This window comes from Podarcis tiliguerta (assembly GCF_965153285.1).
Source record: "Podarcis tiliguerta genome assembly, chromosome: 2".
In the NCBI taxonomy this organism is placed as follows: Eukaryota; Metazoa; Chordata; class Lepidosauria; order Squamata; family Lacertidae; genus Podarcis; species Podarcis tiliguerta.
The window spans coordinates 35,498,585-35,518,916 of NC_139535.1; the positions used below are offsets into that span (position 1 = coordinate 35,498,585).

Below are 20,332 nucleotides of genomic sequence, written 5' to 3' on the forward strand. Positions count from 1 at the left end.
GCACATTTTATATTTGTATGGTTCACTGCCATAGGTTTGCCTCTTTCTAAACCAGGTAACCCTCTTTGCTAGCTGCTCACTTGTTTACTTTTCAAAACAGCAGCCTGCTTTACGTTGTGCAATACCGCGCTTTTATTTCCAGCTCTACAACGTCATTATTTTTTAGAAGTGGAAACCAGAACGGAAGATACTATTCCAAGCGCAGTCAAACCATATTTGTACGGCAGCATTAGTATACTGGCAATTTCATTTTCAGTCCCTTTCCTAATGACACCTAACAAGGAATATGCCTCTTTTCACAGCTGCTGCACCCAGGGTCAGCATCTTCATCAAGCTATCCACCTTGGTTCCATTATCTCTTTCCTGCTCAATCACCTTCAGTTCAGTGTAAAGCCCATGTGGGGAAACTTTTGGCCTTCCAGATGTCGCTGAACTACAACTCTCATAATCTCTTGGCATTGGCTATTCTTGCTGAGATTGATTGGAGTTGTAATTCAGCAATTCATGAACAAGAATCACATGTCCCAATTTGAACCATGGGAAGAGTCCACTTTCTACATCCCTCTATTGGGAAAACTGTAATATTCTCTACTTTCCTTTCTTAAACCAGTTACTGATCCATAAGTATAATTGTTTAATTGACACTGAAATGGAGAATGCCTATGTGTATTGCTGAAAGGGTTTAACTGGAAGATTCCATTGAATCTAAAGAGAAGCAAGAAGAGCTCTCCTTGACAGGTTGTTAATTAACTGTTATTGTTCTCTGGTAGCTCTGAGGAGGTGTTTAACTTTAGATGACATGGGAGGCCACTGAATTAAAAATTCGCCATCTTGGAAGGGTGGTGGCTGGAGACTTTGTTCCTAGGCTCCATGGAAGTAGGGTGTAAATAATGAAGCACTTCAGGAACACACAGCCTCAGACTGTAATGGGGGCGAGAATCATAGAATCTTATTGTTGGAAGGGACCCCAAGGGTCATCTAGTCCCATCTGTAATGAAGGAATCTCAGAGAGACAGAATTTTGATCTAGATTCTGATGCAGAGCCTATGCTGCCCTAAGCCTATTGTTATGAAACTGTTTGGATGTATCCTTTACTTTTTTCTGTTTTGAAGAAAGTTCTGCAAGTAACGTTTTGACTAATGTCTAATAGGTCTGGACAATGTTTCATTATAAAAAAGTCAGTTTTTATTCATCCATTCTCTTCAAGCTGTGAAATATTAATACCTACAATAAAGAGGTCCTGTCCTCTTACCCCTTGACTGTTAAGTTGATTTGGAAGTTTACTTTGAAAGTCCAAATACACAATGTCATCTCCTAGCCACATGCTTAATGACTCTCTGAAAGGACTCTAAAAAGTTGGTCAGACAATATTAACCTTTGCAGAAGCCGTGTTGGTCCTCAGCAAGATGTGTTCTTCTAATATGGCAATTCTGTCTTTAATAATGCTTTCCAACCATTTCGCCAAAACAATGTTAAGCTAATCAGCTTGCAATTTCATGAATCGCTTTTTTAAAGTTGGTGCTACGCTGACCACTTTCCAGTCCTCAAGTACGGAGGCTGACCTTACAAACAAGTTACATCTGCTTTTTGTAAGAAAGTCAACAGCTTCACATCTGAGTTCTTTAAAAACTCTTGGAAGGGTACCATCTTGACTTGGTGATTTGTTGGTTTTTAATTCATCAACCCCTGACATATCCAGTTAAAAGGATCAGGTAGCAGATGATATGAAAGAGACCCTGCAAATCTACTGTCAGTCGGAGTGGACAATACTGGCTTTGTACAAGGCAGATTCCTATGTGCCTTTCTTCCTAAAATAAGCTGCCACCACAAGAATGGCTGTGAGCATTTGTTTCTGCTAGTTGATGGCTCATAAAATTTGACTTTTCAGACACAGACATAAGAGGCACAACTTTACTCAAAGTCATAGCCAAAATGGGTTAAAAAAAACTATACTAACAATGGTCAGTGATTTGACTGCAGTACATAGGGACAAACATTCTGCTAGCCAGAGATATGGTAGCAATGGGAAACATCTGTTCCTTAAAACATGTTGCAAATTTACATTTTCAAAAGCTGTTTTCTCAGAACGCCATGGTCATTGCCAAATTTCCCCCTCGAAATTCTTTCACATACTTTACATTCTCATGTGCATTTCTGTTTAATTATTCTCTTTTGTATTGAAAACAAATATGAAAGTCAAGTAAAGGTCACCCATGAAGCATGAATGGACAAATCATGTGCACATGAGGGCCCCAAGGTAAAGACACCAACCCATAGCTGAACAATATGAAATCATGCCAAAGGTGTAAAGAAATTGCAAAAGACCTAAATTAACTCCCCAATACTCCCAAGCTGCAGTGTCAGAAAGGCACAAAGCCTTCTTAAGATGGGTTTTTATTATTCTTATTTTAACTTCAGAGTTTCTTTGCATGTTTTAACTACAAATTTTCAAAGGAATAGTCATAGCTCAGTAGTAGATTACACGTTCCCCTTCATGGATCACTGCCTTGCCGTGGCGAAGGGGCTTGAAGAACTCAGAGAAGCTATGAACTATGCCGAGCAGGGCACCCAAGATGAACAGGTCATAGTGGAGAGTTTTGACCAAACGTGATCCACCTGGAGCAGGAACCGGCAAGCCACTCCAGTATCCCTGCCAAGAAAACTCCATGGACAAAGACAACAGGCATATAAAAGTTATGACGCTGGAAGATGAGCCCCTCAGGTCGGAAGGCGTCCAACATGCTACTGGGGAAGAGCGGAGGACAAGTACAAGTAGATCCAGAGCTGATGAAGCGGCTGGGCCAAAGCCGAAAGGACGCTCAGTTGCGGATATGCCTGGAAGCGAAAGGAAAGTCCAATGCTGTAAAGAAAAATATTGCATAGGAACCTGGAATGTAAGAACCATGAACCTGGGTAAGTTGGATATGGTCAAAAATGAGATGGCAAGAATAAATATTGACATCCTGGGCATCAGTGAACTAAAATGGACGGGAATGGGCGAATTCAGTTCGGATGACCATCATATCTACTACTGTGGGCAAGAAACCCGCAAAAGAAATGGAGTGGCCCTCATAGTCAACAAAAGAGTGACGAAAGCTGTACTGGGATGCAATCTCAAAAATGATAGAATGATCTCAATACGAATCCAAGGCAGACCTTTTAACATAACAGTAATCCAAGTTTATGCACCAACTACTGGTGCTGAAGAAACTGAAATTGACCAATTCTATGAAGACTTACAACACCTTATAGAAGTGACACCAAAGAAGGATGTTCTTCTCATTATAGGGGATTGGAATGCTAAAGTGGGGAATCAAGAGATAAAAGGAACAACTGGCAAATTTGGTCTTGGAATTCAAAACGAAGCAGGGCAAAGGCTAATAGAGTTCTGTCAAGAGAACAAGCTGGTCATCACAAACACTCTTTTCCAACAACACAAGAGACGACTCTACACATGGACATCACCAGATGGGCAGCATCGAAATCTGATTGATTATATTCTCTGCAGCCAAAGATGGAGAAGCTCTATACAGTCAGCAAAAACAAGACCTGGAGCTGACTGTGGCTCAGATCATCAGCTTCTTATAGCAAAATTCAAGCTTAAACTGAAGAAAGTAGGAAATACCACTGGGTCAGTAAGATACAATCTAAATCAAATCCCTTATGAATACACAGTGGAAGTGAGGAACAGGTTTAAGGATTTAGATTTGCTGGACAGAGTGCCTGAAGAACTATGGATGGAGGCTCGCAACATTATACAGGAGGCAGCAATGAAAACCATCCCAATGAAAAGGAAATGCAAGAAAGCAAAGTGGCTGTCCAGTGAGGCCTTACAAATAGCGGAGGAGAGAAGGCAAGCAAAATGTGAGGGAGATAGAGAAAGATACAGGAAATTGAATGCAGAATTCCAAAAAATAGCAAGGGGAGACAAGAAGGCCTTCTTAAACGAGCAATGCAAAGAAATAGAGGAAAACAACAGAATGGGAAGAACCAGAGATTTGTTCAAGAAAATTGGAGATATGAAAGGAACATTTCGTTCAAAGATTACCATAATAAAGGACAAAAGTGGTAAGGACCTAACAGAAGCAGAAGACATCAAGAAGAGGTGGCAAGAATACACAGAGGAATTATACCAGAAAGATATGGATGTCTCGTACACCCCAGGTAGTGTGGTTGCTGACCTTGAGCCAGACATCCTGGAGAGTGAAGTCAAATGGGCCTTAGAAAGCATTGCAAATAACAAGGCCAGTGGAAGTGATGGTATTCCAGCTGAACTATTGAAAATTTTAAAAGATGATGCTGTTAAGGTGCTACACTCAATATGCCAGCAAGTTTGGAAAACTCAGCAGTGGCCAGAGGATTGGAGAAGGTCAGTCTACATCCCAATCCCAAAGAAGGGCAGTGCTAAAGAATGCTCCAACTACCGCACAATTGCACTCATCTCACACGCTAGCAAGGTTATGCTTAAAATTCTTCAAGGAAGGCTCAAGCAGTATGTGGACCGAGAACTCCCAGAAGTGCAAGCTGGATTTAGAAGAGGCAGAGGAACCAGAGACCAAATTGCAAACATGCGCTGGATTATGGAGAAAGCTAGAGAGTTCCAGAAAGACATCTACTTCTGCTTCATTGACTATGCAAAAGCCTTTGACTGTGTTGACCACAGCAAACTATGGCAAGTTCTTAAAGAAATGGGAGTGCCTGATCACCTCATCTGTCTCCTGAGAAATCTCTATGTGGGACAAGAAGCTACAGTTAGAACTGGATATGGAACAACTGATTGGTTCAAAATTGGGAAAGGAGTACGACAAGGCTGTATTTTGTCTCCCTGCTTATTTAACTTATATGCAGAATTCATCATGCGAAAGGCTGGGCTGGATGAATCCCTAGCCGGAATTAAGATTGCTGGAAGAAACATCAACAACCTCAGATATGCAGATGACACAACCTTGATGGCAGAAAGTGAGGAGGAATTAAAGAACCTTTTATTGAGGGTGAAAGAGGAGAGCGCAAAATATGGTCTGAAGCTCAACATCAAGAAAACGAAGATCATGGCCACTGGTCCCATCACCTCCTGGCAAATAGAAGGGGAAGAAATGGAGGCAGTGAGAGATTTTACTTTCTTGGGCTCCATGATCACTGCAGATGGTGACAGCAGCCACGAAATTAAGAGACGCCTGCTTCTTGGGAGGAAAGCAATGACAAACCTAGACAGCATTTTAAAAAGTAGAGACATCACCTTGCCAACAAAGGTCCGTATAGTAAAAGCTATGGTTTTCCCAGTAGTGATGTATGGAAGTGAGAGCTGGACCATAAAGAAGGCTGATCGCCGAAGAATTGACGCTTTTGAATTATGGTGCTGGAGGAGACTCTTGAGAGTCCCGTGGACTGCAAGAAGATCAAACGCATCCATTCTGAAGGAAATCAGCCCTGAGTGCTCACTGGAAGGACAGATCCTGAAGCTGAGGCTCCAATACTTTGGCCACCTCATGAGAAGAGAAGACTCCCTGGAAAAGACCCTGATGCTGGGAAAGATGGAGGGCACAAGGAGAAGGGGACGACAGAGGACAAGATGGTTAGACAGTGTTCTCGAAGCTACAAACATGAGTCTGACCAAACTGCGGGAGGCAGTGGAAGACAGGAGTGCCTGGCGTGCTCTGGTCCATGGGGTCACGAAGAGTCGGACACGACTGAACGACTAAACAACAACAGATTACACGTTCTGCAAAGGGAAGGTTCTCAGCATTACCAGGCAGGGCTCAGAGAAAACTTCCCTTCAGAGGCCTTGGAGAGCTACTGCTACTCAATGTAAAACAAGCGGAGAAGAACCTGATGCCCTCCAGATGTCGTTGGACTAAATTCCCATCAATCCCAGCCAGTACGACCAATGGTCAGGGATAATCAGTTTAAGAAGCACATGTTTCCCTGCCTCTCAAGTAAATAATACTGAGCTTGGAAGATTGGTGGTCTGACTGAAACTGCCTGCAAGTTGGAACACACCACATTCATGGAAGAGATAATGGGATAATGCACTTAAGTCCACTTGCAGGTAGAAAGAAAACACCGGCTGAGATACAAAGTATTCACAATGAATTCTGGGAGCAGATGGCATTTTGGGAGTATGTTTCTTCAAGAGAACCCCCCACCCCAATTCCACAGCATCTAAACATAGCTCAGATGGTTAGAGCGTGGTGATGATAATGCCAAGGTTGCAGGTTAGATCCTCGTAAGGGACAGCTGCATATTCCTGCACTGCAGGGGGTTGGACTAGATGATCCTCAACTCTATATAATTCTATGACTTCCCAAAGCAGACTGCAATATGCCATTAAACTCTGCTATTCTCTGACCTGTAAAGGTAAAGGGACCTCTGACCATTAGGTCCAGTCGTGGACGCCTCTGGGGTTGCACACTCATCTTGCTTTATTGGCTGAGGGAGCTGGCGTACAGCTTCCAGGTCATGTGGCCAGCATGACTAAGCTGCTTCTGGTGAACCAGAACAGCGCACGGAAACGCCATTTACCTTCCCGCCGGAGCGGTACCTATTCATCTACTTGCACTTGACGTGCTTTCAAACTGTTAGGTGGGGAGGAGCAGGGACTGAACAACGGGAGCTCACCCCATCGCGGGGATTTGAACCGCCGATCTTCCGATCAGCAAGCCCTAGCGCCACCCACATCCCTCTCTGCCCTGTAATTACCTATATAAATGAAGTCCTCTCACCTTCAACGTTCATCTTACACTTATGGTCTCGTGCCCTGTGTTGAGAAAAGGCAATACAAACCCAAAAGGCTTTCATGCAGACAAACCTGCTTGAAGATTCAGAGAACTGATGGGAGGGAGTAGGAGACAATCCTCTGACTTCAGAGTAATCAGGAAGCTGACTTCCTCCACAATCAAGAGCATCTATTTTGAAAGAGGGGTCTGTATGGGGGACCAAGTCTGTTTGTTCTTCAACACTCAGTTTTTCTCCTAGAAAGAAAGAAAAAAAGCACAACCTAAAGGAAAGTAAATGGACTCAGCGACTGTTCAATTGATCCCCCCCCCCCAACAATGTACCTGTAGTCTTCTGCGTATAACTAGAACATGCAGAGATGAAAACACTGGGCTTTTGTGACTTGCACATTGCACGCCCTTTTAAAAATCCATACTTTATAATAAACTACTTATGGTGAGACTTCAACAACTGTTTCAGCAATCTCTCTCTCTATATATATGCCTTCACAGAGGCTCAGAGTTAAAGTGAAAGGAGAAATTACAAGGAATGGATTTCTCTCCCTACTACAAAACAACAACTACTGCACAAAAAGCCAATGAGAATGAGTGGAATGCATGTGTTGTTGTATGAGTGAGATGTGTGTTTTTTTTCCAATCACAAGATGAAACTAGGATAGAAAAAACTAGAAAAAAAGAAGCACTCTCAGTGATGGCTCTGAATTATTCTCCTCATAATCACTGAACAAAGAAGTCATGTGGTGTTAAAGCTTTGTAACTCAAATATTATCTGGGTGCTCTTCAGTAAAGCTTTAGAATTTAGCCCTCTGCATAGCACAATTAATGTTCAATGGCTTGGCTCCCAAAGTGCAGTTGCATGAGGGGAAGGTAATTTTGCTCAGGCAAGGAAGAATCCACAATTTTCACCAATTTCTCCGCTTCAGTTCCTAACCCCATCCTTCAGGGGCAGCTTTTCAAGAAGGCTGGGGTAGGTTGAGACTGCAGTGAATGGGGAAAGGCAATAAAGCTGCAAGTGGAAGTTAGGACCCAAGCCAATATATCAGCACACAATATTTACAGTACATTAAAAAAATAAATCCTGTTACTCAAATGCTTATGACTTCCATTTTACAAATGGAGAACCAGGAATGGTACACCTTGACAGAACATGCCAAGAAAGTTCATCGTTGAGCTGTAACAAACCAGAGGTCTACAGCCATTCAATAGACCTTATTGGCTTAGGTATAATGGATACAATTAGGTATTCTATCACCTATTGTTATTAACTGGAAAACAGTGTTCTCCACATGTTGTTGGACTACAGCTCCCGTTGTCCTTGACCATGCCATGCTGGCTGGGGCTGATGTACGACAACTCCCATCAGTACTACAACAACATATGGAGGGAACTATGCTGATCCTTGATCTCATGGTACACCCTTTCCATAGCACTATAATGGAAGAATAGTGCACGCTTGGCAAATCCACACCAGGATCAACTCTCACCTGGAAACCAATGTCCCCACCATGGAAGGACGTGTGAATCCAAAATTGGCCTCCACAGTCACTTACGGACTCCTTGTTAAAACCGTGTTTATGGAAAACAATCTTACTTGGCTATGAGTGATTGCCAAAGAAGAAGAAGACAACTCCCATCAGTACTACAACAAGGGAAACAGTGTTGCCCTAGAACAGGCTTCCTCAACCTCTTCCCTCCAGATGTTTTGAGACTACAATTCCCATCATCCCTGACCACTGGTCCTGCTAGCTAGGTATCATGGGAGTTGTAGGCCAAAAACATCTGGAGGGCAGAGTTTGAGGAAGTCTGCCCTAGAAGATAAGCTGCATGAAGCCGCTAGCCAAGTTTTGTGGCTTGCCAGATATTTGCCAGTCCCAAGGCAAGCAACAAGAAGGACACTTTTCAACCCCCTGATGGGCCACCAGAAATCACCAGTGGTCTGTATTGGGACATCAGTTGAGCAGACCTGATTTAAGATATGCCTTGAAACCAAAGGGAATCTAGCGGCACCCACATTTCAGTTCTGCCTCTGCTGTGGACCCACACTTTGATTCCCAATACTTTGTAAACCGCTTTGTGATATTTTCTGGTGAAAAGTGATTTATAAACTTCCAACCCTACAATTCTATAATTCTATGAAATAAGTGAGCAAATAACACTACAATGCAATCAGCTGGGATAGCTCAGTCCGTAGAGCATGAGACTCTTACTCTCGCGGTCATGGGTTCGAGCCCTGCATTGGACAAAAAGATTCCTGAATTGCAGGGGTTGGACTAGATGACCCTTGTGGTCCCTTTCCAACTCTACAATTCTATGATTCTAATACAGACAGCATCACCATGCTTTTAAAGAACTATGCCATCTGTTGTAAAGGAGATAATTGTGAACATTTGTTGACCTTATAGGTCACCCTCGTATTGTGGCTTTTATTATGTTATCTAAATGTGTTGATAGGTTTGCTAGTTTTTTTGCAAAACAATCCTTCTAAAAAGAGTGCAGAGAGAGAGGAATGTAAGTTTGGACTTCTTCCATCCAATAATATTTCGAAATATAGAAAGCGGGACAACTATCGCCAAACAGGCTAAACGTGATAACTTTTATTCTTGGAAGCATCTCAAGCTTGCTTTGGCTTCAAGAACTGCATACGATGTCAGCGATAAGGTTCAAAAAACATCTTGGTATTTCTATTTATTTTTATTCAAGAGGGCTTTTGCTAAGTGAAACAAGTCAAGAGCCTCTGACAGGACAAAATAGCAATCTTGTTAACTTGAGAAGGGCTGGGATTTAGAAAACTTAAACGAAACCAACTGCCAACATGAAAATGCAAAAGATGCAGTCAAAAATGAGGCTCCCCATATATGGGATAAAAATAACAACCATAATAATTTTAATAACAAACCAAGATTAAAAAACACAGTTTGATTCTGGTTTGCATTATCTAACTTTGATCAGAACAGCCCAGAGTTTCTGAATTCAGAACACATAGGATGTGTTCTGATGTGTGTCTGAACCAGCCTGGGATCTGAAAGAAAGATTATTTTGAATTACTAGTAGTCAACACAGAATAAAAGTAAGGTTCAGTGTAATAAGAACACCCAATTCCCCCCTGAGCTGGAAGTCCACAATGTACTAAATTATACCACACATTTCAGGCCCCACCATGGTTAAAGTGTCCACTAACAAGGAGCAGAAATGCCTTCCAATGTCAAGGGCTAATAAGGAAATCTGAAGTTTCCAACAAGTGGTTTTACATGCTCACATTTAAAAGAGAGAGCGGATTCTAATGAAACACTGACAATGGCCGATGTTGAAATACAGTAAGCTCACAACTTACATGCATTTAACTTATGTGCATTCAGCTTTACAGGCTTGGCAAAAAAATAAGAAGAAAGGGGGCGGGGACAGAAGTCCAGGAAAAAAGACTCTGGCAATCCTACCCACCACTGGTGTTTTGGCTATATGCAATTTTGGCTTTAGGAGCAATCCCTGGAATGTAAACCTTGCATAAGTTGAGGACTTATTGTACTACCTTTCCAGACTCAGCTTAGAATACACTTACATAAATACAGTAATAATCTGGCTTAAAGTTAGGCAAATATTTCAGAAACCTGTCAAACCAAGCTCTTGGAAAATCAAGCTTCCATTCTTTCAACAATTAACATCCAACATTAGTAAAGGTAAAGGGACCCCTGACCATTAGGTCCAGTCATGGCCGACTCTGGGGTTGCGGCGCTCATCTCACTTTATTGGCCAAGGGAGCTTCCAGGTCATGTGGCCAGCATGACTAAGCCGCTTCTGGCGAACCAGAGCAGCGCACAGAAACGTCAGACTTTAATATCCAACATTAATTTGCCTTAATCAGCACTGCGTACCAGTCTCCATAGGTAGTTCTTGAGAAGTTGCCTCTTCCTGCTCTGGTACTTCTTCCTTTATTTTACTTGCATTTTTCTTTCTCTTGTTCACTTGGTCAATTAAAGCCTGAAATTCAGCCTTATGTTTTTTTCCTGAAAAACAAAATCACATTGGCACATAAGGAGCAAATGGAATACATAAATATACTAACAGAATAGAAAGTGCTGGTGAAGAGCTGGGGCTGGCGGAAGTGGGAGGCCAGACCATCCTGAGGGCACCACGTTGACAAAGGCTCCTGTAATTACTCATTCACTTTCAATTTCAGGTGCATTTTCACCTAAAGCGATTCACAGCAACAGATCCTCACAACAAACTGGTGGATGCTAGCAATTACACCAGGCAATATAAAGTTGTAAATAGCCACTTGCCCATGGCTAAGAGCAATTACTATCAGCCAAAAAGACAGGAGAGGGTTTTAAAAAATAATAAAAATAGAAAGAGTTGGCACTTCCTTCCTCCTTATCAAGGATTCAGGTGCATCCCAAAAGGTGCAAAAAAAAAAAAAAAAAGGTTTGTTGACTAGTAACCTTTCTGGACTCATTTGCAAGGCAGAAATATTTTCTGCTCTTAATGCAACTTCATTCATTGCTCCTACTCACTGTGGAAATAATGAAAATAATGGTTTTTAATCTTTTATTTTTATGTTGTGAACCACCCTGAAATCTACAGGTGAAGGGCAGTATACAAATTTAATAAATAAAATAAACAAACAATGATGCTGTAACCCACATTAAATGACATTATGGAAATATCACAAATACTGCTTTGACAGAAAGAGTAATTTACTTAAAAATCACTTCACAACAAGCTTCACACCCGCCAATTTCATTGTCCAGATATTTAATACTGGTAGTGCTGTACCCATCAAAAACAACAGTGACATTTCCATCTGTGACTGATGTCAAATATGATGCTGATACGCTCATTTGCGGGAGGGAAAGAATTACAATTAGCAGAAGAAGGGGATGAGACATTCACTGCTGCCAAAACAGATATCCTGATCCGTCCCTTGTATCTTGGAAATGATGGAGGCTACAACATCCTCAAAATATCAACCATCTTACTGCTCCTGAAAATGCTATGAGTGGTTGTGCTACAATCAGCTCTATTCCTGGAAGGTACATATATCCCATCTCTATTCCATCTCCTTGCCAAAAAACAAACCAACTATATTGCCCAAAAACCAAACAAAGAAATGTCCTCAAGGATTAGCTTGAGGACAGATCAAGTGCAAAATACTGCCATCTGTATATGATGAAAATCCAGACTGATGCAGTGAATTGCCACTTGTGCAGATACGTGTGATACGACACGGGGATGGTAACTTTTGCATGAGGAAAGGTCTGCTCAGTGGTTTGCAAACACTACAGTGGAAGTTCCTGCACAAATATGTCAGCGATGATTAGTGAGGAGGAGGAGGAGGAATAAGCAGCAGCAATACATGTGCTCATTCATTTAAATTGGTTCAATTGCTTCACAGTATTCTCTTTCGAAGGCCTTTATGGATGGTTTTCAATAAACAATAAAGCTCAACAACAGAAAATGATCACCTTTCCCTTCTTGTGCGACTAGATATTGGTAAATGCTGAATACATAACAAAGAGGCATGAAATTAGAATGGTAATTTTTTGAGTTAGATGACATTAAGGGCAATCTTAGACTTTTCTCTTCTACAGTAATGGGGAAGAACACACACACACACACACAGCCCCTGCATGGGTTGTTGATTTTCTTACAGTTCCCGCTGCTAAAAGGACTGATGTAACCAGACTGTATTTTTACTGAAATATATCAGAGGAGCTTCACCTACACAGCCCACATAGCAGTGTTATCAATTTATCGAGAGAAGCATGTCCATCCTGCTCAGCTAAAATGCTCCAATGCACAGGTCTAAAATCTCCACTGCTTTTCCCTCCCTGAGCTTCTCTGCTTTATGAGCAGCAGCTCTCTTGTCAAAGACATCAATTTAACCAGGATATTACTGAAGGGAATATATGTGTGTGTGTCACATACAAATTCTACTCTATCTGTTAGCAGAGGATTCAGGGTACTTATGATGACTGCATTCATTTCATCATCTTCTGGTATTTTGTGAAAGGAGTGCTTCTCCTTTTTGGATATCCCTAATCCCCTCATTAAAGAGTTTGAAAAATGAGACAGCAGCTCAGGTAGAAGATTATCTGTACTGGGCATCACCTTCCAGGTTCCATCAGAACACATTATGTACCCAAAAGTGTGGGGAGTACATCATTTAAAGGGCTCGTAGGGAGACAAAACATAACTGTTTAAAAGTGATTTTAGTGTTGAAGAATACTGACTCGATATTTTGGTTTGTTCCAAGGCCAAAACTATTTATTTGGCTTGTGAGAGTAACATCTTTGAAATGACAGAAAAACTGAAATAAACAGAACACTCATTTCCTTTTAAAAACTTAAAGAAGTCCTAATCCCAAAGCATAGCATGTAATAAAACTTCAGAAACATTCTTTAAAAGTTCAGATCTGCTAATAAAAAAAGTGACTGCTCAAGAAATCCACTAAGAATCTCTGAGATGGCAGAGGGCTCTGGTGAAAGAGGAAATAATAATTTGATTAATGACAATTTTGATAATAAATGATATAGCAGCCCTCAGCAACTTACTTAAAAGGCACTTTTGAAGACTTCGCTGGATAACTGTATTTTGTATGCAAGCACAATACACATACTCTGCCTTCTCAGAAATCCATCCAAACAGGCCCTCCACAGAGACTTCTGAATGCCAAACCATCCATTAAGCAGAATGCAAGCAGATGGACAGGCTACATTGTTTGCTGCTTATTCCAAAAAGTGGGAAAATGAAATGTTTTCCCAACACTATTTGACAAACAGCATTAAAAACAACAGTCCAACAATAAGGATGCAACCCTTCTTTCCTGTGACTATTTACTGCTAACAAACAAACAAGCACACACGCTTGTGCTAGTTATACAACTGTAGAAATCTTTAAGAGAATTATGCAGAAGAGGAGTTGACAATACCAACTGACAAACAATAAATTCTACTGCAACCCAGGGATGACACCAGGAAACAATTCCCCCTATATCAGAGCAAGAAATATTAAATATCTGCATTGTGCCTCTTTTCCCCCTAGTGAAGCTAATGCCAGCTCTCCCCCCCCCCAAGGGGACGGATTGTTCCAGAAAATGGCATGTGGGAAATGCTTAAACGCATCTTCACTGCTGCCACCACTCAGATCAAAATCAAATCCACAACGTGCTGAAGATAACTGCTTCTAAGTTTTAACAAACAATTATTAACACATTTGGGAGATCAGGTTTGGATTTCCATGTCACGTCTGTTCTGGCCCTAAGACAGCACAGTGGTACCTCGGGTTAAGAACTTAATTCGTTCTGGAGGTCTGTTCTTAACCTGAAACTGTTCTTAACCTGAGGTACCACTTTAGCTAATGGGGCCTCCCGCTGCCGCCGAGCAATTTCTGTTCTCATCCTGAAGCAAAGTTCTTAACCCGAGGTACTATTTCTGGGTTAGCGGAGTCTGTAACCTGAAGTGTCTGTAACCCGAGGTACCACTGTAATTGTCTGTTGTTATTACTGCTACATCAACCTTCATCCAAGAAGCTTAAGGCAGTGCGCAGGAATGTCACCCTCTTTGAATATTACAACCCACCCTCTGCTTCTCCTGGCACTCTCTCTACTACCCCACGTTGCATCCTGATTGAATGCTCCTAAAGACATTACCCACACTTCCTTAGTTTTGGTCTCATTAACCTAATGGTTTAAAAACAGGACTGGGAAACCTGCAAATTTCTGCATGGCTTCAAGGAGTTTAAGCACCAGCTACAATTAGCTACATTGCTATGTATCTTAAATCTGTAAGCTAAGGAAAAAAAACATTTGCACAAACTGTAGCGTGACATTTGCTGTTTTCAGAAACATTATAAACAAAAACATGTATTAGCTTGTGGCTCTCTAGCAGCCTGTCTCGTTCCAAGCCGAACCCTCTGCATACCCAAGCCTAAAAATTTATTACAACACATTCTGCCAAAGTATCTTATTTACATAACAGAAAAATAAAATAAAAATAAACCCTTCATGCTTTCAAGTTCCAGTGCTACTATTGCCAAGTGATCTGAAGAAAATAAAAATGAGCTTCTTATGATACTAAGTCAGGCTTCCTGGTCTAAGGGCATGCATTCCAGAGAATTTAAATTCTAGGCAAATGGAAGGAGAGAGGATCGCATGATACAGAATGTAGGGGGTGGACCAGAGAAGTCAATAATGAGACATACCCTGTGGGTCTATCTAAGCCAGTATTCTCTGATCTGCCTTCAGAGATGTTCTACAGGGCCTCAAGCAGAAGATTTCCCCATCAAACATGGCATCTGATCCTAGTTTTAACTAGAGATGCCACAGAATGAATGTTGTTTTCTACACGAAAGCATGCACTCCAATGCTTAGCTACGGCCCCTCTGCCAAATTTAGTAGCTTCATATACGCTCAGATGTTCAATTTTCATTCAGAACCACTACACATGCAACTCAAAAAAAGGGCCTGTGTCCTTTGTTTTGATTTCAGCAAAGAAGAATGTAGAGCTTTCTGGCTGTTTTGCTGAATGCTTAAAAGGGGCAGTTACAAGGCAACTTGCCAGTTTCAGCCTGCCAGGACAGGTTTAAAACCCCCAGCGCCTACTGCAGATTCAATGCCCTGAAGAAGCCAAGAACACGCATAAATTGAGAAATGAACTCAACACTGTAGGGAAGAAATGGTTCAGTGCCACTGCTATACTTGAAAATTTTATAGTAAAAAAGGTCTTTCCAACTTTCAGAGGTGATCCAGCTTTCATATACAAAGCTGGTTTTGTGATGCAAAGATCCAATTAAGCTTTTGAGGTCAAACTAATCTAGCTAGCACCTATCTTACAGTAAAGAACTGTAGTATCTTACATTTTAACCTAAAAGTAGTGCAAGAACCAACATTGTGCAAGAAGACTTTCATTCACCCAAGAGGACTTTTGAGGTCAAACTAATCTAGCTAACACCTATTTTACAGTAAAGAACTGTAGTATCTTACATTTTACTATAAAATAGTATCATACAGAGTGGTGCATGCTCTGGTTATCTCCCGCTTGGACTACTGCAATGTGCTCTACGTGGGGCTACCTTTGAAGGTGACTCAGAAACTACAACTAATCCAGAACGCGGCAGCCAGACTTGTGACTGGGAGCGGCCGCTGAGACCACATAACACCGGTCTTAAAAGACCTACATTGGCTCCCAGTACGTTTCTGAGCACAATTCAAAGTGTTGGTGCTGACCTTTAAAGCCCTAAACAGCCTTGGTCCAGTATATCTGAAGGAGCGTCTCCACCTCCATCATTCTACCCAGACACTGAGGTCCAGCACTGAGGGCCTTCTGGCGGTTCCCTCACTTCGAGAAGCCAAGTTACAGGGAACCAGGCACAGGGCCTTCTCGGTAGTGGCACCCTCTCTTTCTTCTCCCTCCCTCTGCAGCCCCACTGCCCCATCCTGCATCTGCTTTGGAGGATCCCCCAACCCTCCAGAGCAGATTGGGGTGGGTGGGTGGTTGTATGGGAGAAAAGAATGAATGGAGGCCCTGTTGCATGAGCAAAAGACCATCCTGCTATTGGCTGGACACCACTGGAGGTCACCCAAAATAACTAGTTTCAGTTCTCTCTAACTTTCTCCTTGGTGAAGATGTTAATGGACCCATTTGGCACCTGTGCTGTTAACAATGACCGGTCATTTGTGGTGGTTTTATTCTATTTAAAAGTGTTTTACTTTCCAGAGCAGTGAATGATGAGGTTAATGGGATGAGGACAAAACCTCTTCAAGCACACCGCTTAACTTCTAACAACCATCACGGTTTTTTGGTATGAATCAACGTTGACTAGCCAAGGTTTCTATGAAAGCTGACGCAAAATCCATAATAAGAGAAGGCAGATTAACTGGGAGGTCATCGGAGCCATCCACCAAGCACTCCTCCATACAGTTTCATTCTTTTCAAATTGCCATGAGCAGGCGGTTAAAGCTTTACTTGATGAATTATACCCACAAAAATCAACAACTGCTATAGTAAGTGAGGTTCTATTCTACATCTAAATTTGTTTCCAGTTTTCAAGCATGATTCACAAAGAACTTTCTATGACCTAGACATGAACCCTCTTTGCAGCCTTCTCTAAGGTATTAAAAAGATCCCCTCTCACAGATCAATTTAATACAGATCAATTTAATACACTTCAAAACAGTCTTCAGTTAACCCTATCAGATTGGTTGCTGCGATAATTATGTGGATCACTGAACGCTCAAAATGAAGCACATAAAAACAGGCCTGGGAGCTGGATTAGTTGGCTCTGGGGACTGTCTCTGAGCCATACCCCCCCCCCCTCCTCAGGGGACACTCTACACAGGCTCTGCTCTGCACCCTCCTCAAACGCTTTCATGTGGTTGCAATGTGTCCCTGAACTGTGATAATGTCTCTCGTTTGTGAAGACAGCACAGATCCAAAAATCAGAGCAGATTCACTGGTCGAACCATTGAGTTTGGCAGCCACCAAGAACAAAAAGGAACGGTTCCTCACACGGGGCAATATGTAGCCCAGGGCCTGGGGTTAAGCCAGGCATTTCTGCTTAAGAATTTTCTGGCAAAATAATGCATCAAATAGGCACCAGCACTACTCAGGCATTTGTTAACTGTATCCATGGAAGAGGGATGCATGTGTTATCCCTGGCCCTCTGCCCACAACCTTCTAACACTAAGTGGGAAGCATGTTCAGCTGCATGCTGGGGGGGCTATTATCACACTCAAGAGAATGCATATACAATCCTCCTTCAAACCTTCCACTTCAATGTGAGGAGGTCAGGAGACTAGGGGCAGGGGTCATGCTCTTGGCCCCTCCTGGATAAAATTAACTAATACTCGGGTAAGAACCATGACCTACTACATCAATGTTCTCCAACTTGGTGCCCTCCGGATGTTTTGGATTCCAACTACTACCAACCCATCCATGGCCAATGGTTCATTAGTTCAGTTTGTTTAATTTTCATACCACATTATCACATGAATATATCTATGCTGTGTACAGTGTAACAAAACCAATACAGAACGAAACAAAATCAATACAACAACTGGAGGACACTGTGGACTACACTAGGTTATAGCAGGCTTCCTCCTCCACCACCCCTTCAGAAACTGAAAAACAGCTAAGAGGAATGTATCATTTCATGTGATATCCCAGTTCAGAGTTCTCCATGTGATATGGCCAAAGACAGTGGGCAGCACTTGCCTGGCCATATCAGGAGACATGAACCTTCTCTTACTGCTGCTCCCTTTCCAAGGTTTCTCCTGTTTCAAAAATCACCATTCAGCATTCGCTTTAGGGGGATACAAAAGGTAGGTGAGTAGGGAAGGAATTGAAATAATGTGTCACAGTGAAGCTTTTGCAAATATACATTTCAGACAGCTGAGATTTTATGCAGTCTGTATCTGCACTTTACCCCACCATAAATATTTTTCTTTTCCTGTTTCTATTTATCAGGGGAGGGGTGTCACTTATATACTGTAGACAGCAATCATAGTCCAAAAAAAATCCTGTCCGCCTCTGAAACACATGGGTCAGAAAACTCCTCAAAAGCAGGCAAAGTCTCTCCCCCCCACCCCGGTCCATCCCCACCTGCTTTATTCCTCAGTCGCCTACTTGGTACAAACCAAACCTAAGGCATCTGTTATTTTCAACTGTAACATCCCTTCCAATTTCAGCAAAGAGCTGAAAAGGAGCAGAGCGGCCTATCCTGGCAAGACATCTGCAATGAAGAGAGTCCAGCTGCCAAATTTAAGACACTAGTGAAATTCAATGGCCAAATTCGTAAGGGGGAAAAGATTCAAGCATAATAATATTATAATAAATAAGGGAGCAACGTATGTCCTTGTTCCACTGTCCCCATTCATTTCAGCCTTAAACTGGGAAAACGTTAAAGCATTAATATAGCTTAGAATCAGTCTATATTTAAAGTTTGCAAATTCTAATAATGAACTTCCTATGCCCAGGCTAAAACAATGCAAACCTACAACATTTACTCAGACAAAAACACGACTGAGTTTAATGGGACTTGCACCCAGGCAAGCCTATATAAGATTGGATACCTCAGATTGCAGCCTCTGTTTTCCACTGGTTTTCATAGTTCTCAGTTGGAAAAAAGGGTCAAAAAACATTTCAAAATGTGTATTTAAATGGGATTTTTATTGCAGATTTTAAAAACAAGAAGATTTCACACAGTATGGGTGAAAACATGTGTTTCTGCCTAGAGCAGTGGTTCCCAACCCTTTTTTTTGGCCATGCCCCACCTAAACATCTCTAAAATCCTGATGCCACCCCCTCCGTAATTCTTATTATTCAAAAAGTGAATTCCTATTCACATGGAGGAAGCCTAAAAGGCCATTAACTGTTAATAATGCATTCTCGAATTACCCTCCTTAAAAATCAAATTGCCCCCCTGTGGGGCGTGTGCCCCATGTTGGGAACCACGGGTCTAGAGCTTGTACTCAAAGCTATCTTTGACCATTATTTCACTTTAACTACTGAAGACTCGATCTTCTTTCCCCAATATGAATGCATGTATGTATGAGCATCCTTGCAAAGTCAGTGCTAATAGATTACTCTGGTGTATTCTCACCTTAGAAAACAACAAAATAGTCATTCTAACCCATCCTAGTTGAACAGAGGTAAAAGCATCCATGAATGTCTCAATGAAATGAATGGAAGATATGGACAAGCAGTGCTTGGTAACTTAGGTCTACCTAGCAGCTTCTCCCAATCGTGGTTCAGTAGTATGGCAACAACTGGAAGCCCAGGAATTTCTCTTGTAAAAGGCACAACACTCAGACTAATTCTACAATGGTACTGGTATGTCCTTGGTATTGACACGGCTGATGTGCCCTACATATGAGTAGTGTAGAAATCAGGTGCACTGAGACACATGCTGTATCCCAGGATGAAGGCGAAGCAGTGGACATCCCCAAAATACCCAGCAAACATGGCATTAACAATGGGAAATGCATTCTTCACCCTTGTGTAGCCCAAATATTTTGGAATTAAATCTAAAGCTTTTAAAAAACTGTTTGACAAGACACATTTTATAGTCTCATACAAAAAGTTAACAGTACGGCTGCAGTTAGTGCAAATGTAGATCAGAAAGGAAATGAACACTTGTAACTCAAAGCATAGGCTCATAAAGGGCAGAAAAATTCAGCAAGGGATTTCGTCTGGAAGAAGATGGCTTTGAAGCATTCATCCGGGTGAATGCAATGACAAAGCATCCTGTCTGTGGTCTGCTGAAAAATGCCGGCGGTGTTAAGGGTAATCAAACTGGTCCAAGAGCCAAATCGCCTTCCTGACATCTCAGGCTGAATACAAAAGAGCGGCAACTTCCCATTCACCTAGAGCACAACTAGTTGCGCTGATTTCCAAAAGAAACGGGGATTGACAGTCTCACTTTACAAGGGCTCAGGCCAGACTCTCGCAAAGTGAGAAAAGCCCAAACCTGCAACTCCAGTACCAGGAGAAAAGGGGAAGGAGGTTTGATCCTTGCACCCTCCCTAAGTTCTGCCATTTGCTTTATCTCCATGCTTGCTTGATGCAAGCGGAGAACTAAAATGACCTTCCATGCCCCCCGCCCTCTCT

The 20,332-nt window shown here is 42.0% G+C and overlaps 1 protein-coding gene across 3 annotated transcripts in view; it reads right to left on the reverse strand.

The window, feature by feature from the left end:
• The window catches only part of RAD18 (RAD18 E3 ubiquitin protein ligase), a 111,292-nt gene that overhangs the window by 43,026 nt on the left and 47,934 nt on the right, over nucleotides 1-20,332 (reverse strand). For all 3 annotated transcript variants that reach the window (XM_083426060.1, XM_083426059.1, XM_083426061.1), the window contains 2 exons: nucleotides 10,601-10,732; nucleotides 6,806-6,968 (listed from right to left, as the gene is read on the reverse strand). In XM_083426060.1, coding sequence (XP_083282186.1) covers nucleotides 6,806-6,968; nucleotides 10,601-10,732 — 295 coding nt within the window. The remainder of the gene's footprint in view (nucleotides 1-6,805; nucleotides 6,969-10,600; nucleotides 10,733-20,332) is intronic.